The sequence below is a fragment of the Solanum verrucosum genome, unplaced genomic scaffold (genome assembly GCF_900185275.1).
Source record: "Solanum verrucosum unplaced genomic scaffold, falcon-dt-bn FXZP01000060.1, whole genome shotgun sequence".
Taxonomy (NCBI): Eukaryota; Viridiplantae; Streptophyta; class Magnoliopsida; order Solanales; family Solanaceae; genus Solanum; species Solanum verrucosum.
The window spans coordinates 10,276,098-10,285,006 of record NW_026020129.1 but is presented as its reverse complement, the minus strand read 5'-3'; the positions used below and the strand labels follow the sequence as shown (position 1 = coordinate 10,285,006).

At 33.1% G+C, this 8,909-nt stretch overlaps 1 protein-coding gene across 1 annotated transcript; it reads left to right on the top strand.

Annotated features, from left to right (window-relative positions):
• Positions 1 to 2,504: 2,504 nt before the first annotated feature.
• LOC125826859 (2-C-methyl-D-erythritol 2,4-cyclodiphosphate synthase, chloroplastic) lies at positions 2,505 to 8,700 on the top strand. The gene is made up of 3 exons (XM_049506200.1): positions 2,505 to 2,950; positions 4,659 to 4,789; positions 8,286 to 8,700. Exons 1-3 carry the CDS (start codon positions 2,632 to 2,634, stop codon positions 8,517 to 8,519), a joined length of 684 nt encoding a protein of 227 aa, XP_049362157.1. The 5' UTR covers positions 2,505 to 2,631; the 3' UTR covers positions 8,520 to 8,700.
• The last annotated feature ends 209 nt before the right edge of the window (positions 8,701 to 8,909 follow it).

The following is an 8,909-nucleotide window of genomic DNA, read 5'->3' as shown; positions in this document are numbered from 1 at the left end:
TCAGAGAAAGCAGTTGCGACCCTAATATCAGTGAATGCGTGAGAAAAACCACTACAGTTTAGTTGGGCCGAGTTTAATTGTAGAGACCCATGAAGTAGGCCCAAATTTGAAACTGGATGCTGAAGTAGGCCCAAATTTGAAACTGGATGCCCAAAACTAGTAATCAAAAATGTACATATGAAAATAATACTAATTAAAAGGAAAAATTACTTGGATGAGTGCATTTTAAAAAATAATTACCGAGCGATACTTTTTATTTATAACCATTTATAGCAATACATAGCAATACTATGTTAAATCTACAATATCTATTAAAAATGAATTATGTATACAATATATATATATATTATAACTATTTTAAAAAATATATATTATGTCTGTTTGGTAAGAAATTGACACATTGTATTATAAATGTATTAAAATGTGTGATAAATGTTTATCCATCAATAAAACTTGTATTATATGTGAATAATAAATTGTTCTTTGTAATATATATTAAAATTGTATTATAAATGAATAAGTGAAAAAAATGCTATTGCTATAAATGATAAATATTTTTTAATATAGTATATTTATGTAAGTTTCCTTTTTATTTGTGTATCAAACATTAAAAAAAAAAAAAACTGATTAACAGAATTGCACTTTAATTAACAAAAATCTGATATGGAATTTAACTAAAGGCAAAAGTGTTCATTATCCCTTTGAACTTGAAGTTTTTTATTCAGTGTACATCTAAACTATGTTCCGTTTTAATTATCCCTGAACTTGTTTATTCCTCCATCGCGTACACCTTTATTGTCCACCTGGTGTAGAAATTGACAACAAACTCTGCTAGGCGTGTGAGGAAGTAATTTTTTTCCACATCATAAAGCTACAACGGTAAAAAAAAACTTAAAATCTCTATTTTTCTTTAATATTTGGCATATTTTTCAGAACTTACTCTCTCTATTCTCTAACTATTTATTCTCCCTAATTCCTTCTCCCTTTTCAAATTTCAGAATTTTTCTCTCTTTTTCGTTTTAATTGCATTTGCTAAATTCATAAATTATAATAGGAGACTTGTTTGTTTATATGAGACTCCTCCAATTCTGAATTATAATACATCCAAAAAAAATGACGATGCAATGAGCTAGAAACTGGCCTTGATTCTCTTCAACCACCACCCACTTCTTTCAATATCTACCAAAATTTGTTTAAAATAATTTGTCTTCTAAAACATGAGAATTCTTTTGCATTTACAAAAATGTGAGCTTTTCACCAAATTTTTAATATTTAAATGCTGAGAAAACAAACAATTATAATTATTCAATTTTTAGATTTTAAAAAATAATCTTAATTAACAACCTATTTTTCATGAACTGATGTTGTTTCAAAATTTGTATTAATTAAATTCTTATATAATGTGTGTAATATCATACTCTAATTTGTATTGAAGTTTAATTTACTTAGTTAAAGTTTTTAATTAAAAAAATATATATACACAAAACAAATTTAAGAAGACGAAGAGACGTTGGTTGAGTCATGAGTGTTCTTCGAAAAGTGGGGAAATGGACCCGTTTAAGTTGTGGCGAGGTGGGGCTATTATTTATCCAACTGAAAATCCACATCACCACTTTTGTTAACTTGTCATGCGCGTGTAGTCACGATTGGAGTAGGTGGACAATAAAGATGCATGCGATGGAGGAATAAACAAATTCGGGGATAGTTAAAACAAAATATAGTTTAGATGTATATTGAATAATAAGCTTCAAGTTCAGGAGAATAATGAACATTTTTGCCTTTAACTATATAAGTAATCAATTTTCATTGACCCAACTAATTTTTTTATCAAATAAAATAAAGCCCACCCAACCTTACCCAACCCAAACCAAATTTCACTTTATTTATTTCTCAAATACAGTGTATGAAAAAGCATCTATCTTATATAGACTTAGGTACAAATTTTTTATTTTAGGCTTAATACATATCAAATTCTTTAATTTTGTCAAATTCTAAAATATTTTATTTGTGTTTTTATGATCTATTATATACTTAAGTTAATCACATAAAATATGTCTTTCCTTTAAATTTATATTCCTTAACAAGTCATAAAACTCCAGTCATTTTTAATGGGGTTGATATGTATAATTAAAGAAAATGACATATTTTTTTGAAAATTTTAGAATAACCTGCCACCACTACAATCTCTGTTTTCGGATGAGCCCTCACTGTGTAATAGTTTGCAAATCACACAGAGAATATAAATCATACTAGGCAAATCCTATGCGACAGACTCGACTCAGAAGGCAGGGAGATTGATCCTGGATTTTCATGTGGATGACCACCCCCAAACTGAGTCATTCCGAAGGACGAAAATGACATATTTTACGTAGTTAACATAATTATACAATAAACAAATGAAAAACACATATTTTTTGAAATTTTGAATAAAAAATGTCTAATTAGATAAGTTCAATTGAAGCATAATTAGTTCGAGTATCTAAATGAAATATTTCGACCAGAATGCCACTTGTCCTCGAAAAGATCCAAAAGTACCTAACACCCGTCCTATATACTAGCATACAAATGGAATAATCCCCTTCAATTTACACAATTTTTTTGAGATTCTCCACCAAACTGAGCTCGATTCCTATGGCTATGGCGTCTTCACTATTTTTTTCAACTCCAATTCCAACTAAACTCATCTCAAAACAAAAGCCCTTTTCTTATCACTCTCCAAATCCTCTTTTACCCCAATTAACACACAAACCCTTGAGGAGTTTGGTGGTTTCTTCTGCAGCTGCAATTGAAGCTGAAACAGAAACATCTAGCTCGAATTCCACTCCATTGAAGTCTCTTCCTTTTAGAGTCGGCCATGGATTTGACCTTCATCGATTGGAACCTGGTTATCCTTTGATTATTGGTGGGATTAATATTCCTCATGATAGAGGCTGTGAAGCTCACTCTGATGGTAATTTTGACTTAACTCATACTCATTTTTTCGCAAAGGCTGTTCTTTTCACTAATTTTTAGAACAATTGTTTAATTATAAAAATGGATACTTGGTGATTTTGTTTGGCTGTATTCATATATGGAGGATTGAACAATGCTTATATGTTTATTATTCTCTGGCATTTTAATATGTTTATCTGCTTTTGACTTAGCACGGAATTTAGAAGACTTTTGTATCTTGTGGTGTTAAATTAAAGACATGTTAGTACGTAATTTCGGTTGCATTTTATTCAATGCGACTGAAAGCACAGCAATGATTTTCGATGGAAATACCATTTGCAGGGTTTCAATCGAGATTGTGAACAGGACATTAGTTTATTCTCGAGTTCTTGAATGCATGTATTGGAATGATGAATTCGTTTCTTCGCCTTTTTGACAAATAAATTAGAATTCTCATGGAGAATAGGCGAATATACGAGATTATACACCTGCCTCTAGGAGGGAAGCTCAGGGGTTAGAGTGTGCCTGATTCATATGCAGTTTCCTTTGTGAAAGATGCTCAGTCAAGAAGGATGTGCCACCATGGAATGTGCTAAATGTTCTTTTAGTCTGTTGGTCTTAAACATGTCACTCGAAAGTTAGAATTAAAGAGTTAACCCAAAAAAAAGAAAAGGAAAGAGACATTCTTCTTGAAATGGACTAAAAAGGAAAGTAAGACAAACAAATTAAAACAGTGGCAGTACTATTTATTTAGGCACTTTTAGAAGTTATTTCTAATTATAATTGGTAGTATGATTTGTAGTAGTGTTTTGTGCAGTTTCCAAATATGTGAATTGTATTTTAAGAAGATTAATGGTCATGATCACCAATTTATTTGACTCTTTTATTGTTTAGATTAAGCATTACAGAAAATGCATTTGATTATAATTTGTAATGCAAAAGTTTAAGTATTTTCATTCATAAAAAAGGCCAGGTTTATATGTTTTCTCTTTGGTTTCTGTATATGCCATCTTCTATCTTGACAAGATTAAGAAACTAGTGACGTCCAATTTTTTTGGCGATCTTATCATATGTGTTTCCTGTTTAAACTTACTTAAAATAGTTTTCAAACAGTGTAAATTGTACAAAAAATAAGTGTCAGTTGTAGTAAGCAGTTTTCAAATATGTGGATTTTATTTGAAGAAGCTTAAGAAATGTACAAATTCACAGCAAAACTTAGATGTATGACGCTCAAATTCTCCATTTTTTCGGGAAAAAAGGTACCACTCTATTATACGAAATATCTGAATTTTACCCTCTATTATACTATGAAGACATTCATACTCTTGTTGTTAATAAATCGTCTCATTTTTTCCCTTGAATCCAACAAACCTCCGACCTGAAGTATGACAACGAGTAATTAGAACTGTAGATTAGAGTGGTAAATTTGGACTTCTTTTGTCAAGTAATTTGACACCGACACGTGGAATCCACCCTATCCTCACTGGAGTTCCATTAAAGTCAACGGAAAATACGAGACAATTTCCTAATGGTAAGGGATAAATGGTTTCATAGTACAAGAAATGGTAAAATTATGTTATAGTAGAAGAGTAAATTTGGACCTTTTCCCTTATTTTTGGGATAGAGGATATACTTACTTCATACCATACGTAAGCTCATAAAGACTCGTCTCTGTTGTTTAAGAGATTAATTTTTTTTTTAATTTTTTTTTGTGTTTATTCTTTTAGGTGATGTTTTGCTTCATTGTGTTGTTGATGCAATTTTGGGAGCTCTGGGGCTTCCTGATATTGGGCAGATTTTCCCGGACACTGATCCTAAATGGAAGGGTGCGCCTTCTTCGGTGTTCATGGAAGAAGCTGTAAGTTGATGCTCTTCTTTATTTTACTTTTTGTTAATTGAGTTCAACACTGACTCTGAGCTTCTCGGTGGAAAATCATGGTCACTTGTCCTTACTGTTCAGATGTGTCCTTGCTTGTCTTTACGGTAAAATCATGAATACTTGTTCCTTGATGGAAGTTAATATTGATCCATGCATTATAACAGTTCTCTCGCTGATATCTTCATGCCTTCTGCGCCATAACTCACAGTTGGTTGACAATATTAGATGTGGTCAAACTTGGTTTACAGGTTAGTGAGGGACCAAAAAATCAAATAGGATTAGAAGAGTATTTTTTTCTTGTGTGAAGTTGAGTAGATTAAGGAACTGGGTTGAAGTTATGAGTGGTTTGGTAAGTTTACACTTTGCAACTCAATACTTGAATCAAACAGCTTTACCTACCTTTCTCAAGTCTCACCAATGGGACTTGAGAAAGTTCATTCTCTAATTTTTGCACCCATGTGAATTGAATGGAGCTAAATGAAATAGTTAGTATAAGCAAGAAAAAACAAGAGCACCGCAGGGAGAGGAAATGTGGATAGAGAGGAATCAGGGATAGGAATAGGTGATAACAATGGCAAATAAACATCAAATTAGTAAATTTATTCATGAAAACCGTAATCTTCTTCATGACACTCCCTGTTCTGTGCTCTATTATGATCGATTATTGGCAGATCTAATGACATGTCTGTAAGCAGGACGCACTTTCCTCACTTTATCCTCATATGCTGGAAAAACTTAGCTGCTGGAAAGTAAATAAGCCAGTCTCCTTTCCGTATAATTTTTGGTCTCCTTCCTGTGTTTTTCCTTCCTTTATTCTTCTATTCTCTTTTTTTTTTTTGGTATATACTATGATCAAGTGGTTGCTTGTTATTGGTCAAGTAAGGCTAACTAAGGCTTCTCTAGAATTAGAGTTCTTTAACATCTAGCACTTATCTCAGCATGAACATACAAGTCTAACTCTAGTACAAGGACCCCCGATAAACACCAGACCTAATTTAAGTGTAAAAATAGCATCTAAGTCGTAATTTCAATAGTTGATAACTTGATATTGTCTATATGGATCCTTTGTGTCCATTGTGTTCTGATCTTAGCTTAATTGGCACTAAATCCATAAGATTGTAGGTATTTTTTAAGCAATTTCAATCGATGTGATTTTAGGTCTACCTCATTCCATTTAATCACCTTCAATCCTTATTTTATCACACGTACTGTCAGTGCATATGAGTATGTAGGACATTGCAAAATCATCTCGGATTACCATCTCTCATTTCATCCTAACCCCGTACTGCTTTGCTCTTGTTGTTTGATGTGGTCATTTGTAATCGAGTCCTATCTTGTATGACTACACATCCATCTTGAAATTACGTTTTTCTTGTGGAATATGTTGGGTATTAGAGGCCAATATTTTCTCTGAATTGTTATTCGGGCGGGGAGAACTAGTAAGAATTGTGCCTGCCATCCAATTCTTGGGGTACCATAGCATGTCGGGAATAAGGGGGGACTTCGTCTTTCGCCAGGGCTTATACTTCATCAATGTCCTTACCCCCTACACGTATATTGGGGCGAGAGCGGGTGCTAGCTTCCTAATATAAACATTACTGCTGTCATAAATGTTCTATAGAGTTTGCCTTTCACTTTGTTCTGTATCTTCCAAGCGCATGGCACTTCCATAGCACTCCTCTGTATATTTTTTATTTTATGTGTTATGGTTTCTTCTGTGATACCTAACTGTTAAAAGATGGGCTAAATAGCTGGATTTTCTACATTTCTGTATTCGCTATCCGCACGTTATCAGCCAAGTCCTACTCTGTTCTTACAATCTCAACATCTTCTCAAGGATGGAATTCCAGACCAGCACAACCTACTCATTTATTGAGTTGATTTGTCTTTGCTTTTGACTTTTCAGAACTGGAGAAGAGAACGACTAAAGATTCTTGCCCTGATGCCTTCTTTTTTCCTGCTCTTTTCACCCTTTTCCTCCATTGATTTTGTAATTCATTTCTTCTCTGTGTGTGTAGTTAGTTGTTTTGGATAATTAATGGATAGTTTGAAGGAAGTTTACTTCATTCTCCTAATGATGGCTAAACTCACATGTTTGTTGCCTTATCAGTCACATCATATACAACTTTTTTTTCTTACGAAGTCAGTCACATCATATGCAACTTTTTTTTTTATGAAGTCAGTCACATCATATACAACTTTTTTTTAATGAAGTCAGTCACATCATATACAACTTACCTGCATACAAACCAGATAAATAGATAATGAAATGTATGGAGATACAACTCAGCACAAGTTTTAAAGAATTCAACAACTCAGGGAAATAATATGCAGTGGGGGTTTGTGATTGACCCTATCCTATGTTTGACCTACCTGCCTCCTTTGCCAACAACTGCTTTCTTACTTGATACATGGCATAACAGGTAGAATAGTGGATACCAGCATGATGTGTAGTTGAGCTTTATTTTATGCACTCTTACATCCTGGAGGGTTGTTAATTTTGTTGATTTACTTTAATATGTCATTCATTGACAAATGTTCTGGTTTTGCTTTTTGACGAGTGACAAGTTTTCTGGTTCCTATTGAGTGAAATATGAGGAAATCGCAAGTACTAACTGCATTGAGATGGTAATGCGACTTACAAGAAATAGTTTTCGCACTTTGTGTCTTATTCTGTGTAAGCTAGGTTCCATTTTCATTTGTTCGATTAACATAACTGTTGCCGATATGTTCAAATGAAGTTTCTTTCCATTCAAATTGAAGATTTGCAAGCCCCACACAGAAGCTATTTTTTATAGTAGTCTGGTTGGTCATCCGGATATATAAGAGGTGAAGTGGATTGTCTGCACCTAATTAGTAAGATAGTAATACTAACCCTTTCAGTTTAGGGGAATCAATTAGCTTGTTTAATAGAGATTACATGACAGTGATAGATGTTAGGTGAGATTGCTGAAAATGAACAAAATAGTTTTTCCTTGATAATGTTGCCTGAGACAACTAACAATTGTAGCTAGGTTAATCGCCCATTGTCCCTTGGACCTATGAATAGAAGATTATTGTACTGAACGTGGAACAATTACACCTAAACACTATAGGAGAATAAAAGTGAGAATTAATTAGATATGTGCTTATAATTCAAGAACTAGTTCAAGCCGAAAACAAATAATAGAATGACTAGATTTTTTTACTAAAAAGGCTCGAACAATCAAATCTTGACGTAGAAATTTGTCCAGGGTAAGTAACATGAGACCATAACCAAAGATTGAGATGAAATTGTTCTTCCGTACTTGCAAAGCATTTTAGAAGATTTTGAATAACCACTATTCTTCCTATTGCCTTCTTTAATATGTCAATAGGAGTGAACTATTTTCCTTTCATAGAAAATTTCATTTTTCATCATCAGTAATGGGAGTACTAAATTGCATTTAAATTAGTAGATGATCTAACTTGTCCACGCTTTATGGTTAATGTCCAGGTGCGTCTAATGCATGAAGCAGGTTATGAATTGGGAAACCTAGACGCCACTTTGATTTTACAAAGACCAAAAGTGAGCCCACACAAGGAGTCTATTAGAGCCAACTTGTGTAAGCTGCTTGGTGCTGATCCTTCTGTTGTAAACCTGAAAGCAAAGACTCATGAGAAAGTTGACAGTCTCGGTGAGAACAGGAGTATCGCGGCTCATACTGTTGTTCTTCTTATGAAGAAATAGTGAATAGAGTTTTGTCAATTTTATTGTATAAAATTTGTGTACTGTAGCATTTACTAGCCATTTAGAGAGGACATCATGTTGATCTTCTTGGTCATACATATTTTCAGAACTTTATAGTCAAAAATTGATAATCCCAAAAATTGGAATTTCATCACCTTATTAATTTCCTCCATTTTGTTTATATCTGATTATAGCAGCTGGTCTGGGAAAAAAAGATGAATACATACTACTATAATATTTCTGATGACCAAAATATGCAAGTTATTGAGTTATTGTTGCTAGCTGCAACAACTACGACTTAATAAAATTAGTTGCCTTTCTTGTTCTTTCATATTCATTTGTGTAGTATTGTTACAAGACAGAGCATATAAGTTCACAATGAATGTTAGA

Excerpts from the sequence above, each read along its gene's own strand:
- LOC125826859 (XM_049506200.1), top strand. The coding sequence starts at position 2,632 with ATGGCTATGGCGTCTTCACTATTTTTTTCAACTCCAATTCCAACTAAA. Across the intron at positions 2,951-4,658 it reads CTGTGAAGCTCACTCTGATG|GTGATGTTTTGCTTCATTGT; the intron begins GTAATTTTGACT and ends TTATTCTTTTAG. Across the intron at positions 4,790-8,285 it reads CGGTGTTCATGGAAGAAGCT|GTGCGTCTAATGCATGAAGC; the intron begins GTAAGTTGATGC and ends GTTAATGTCCAG.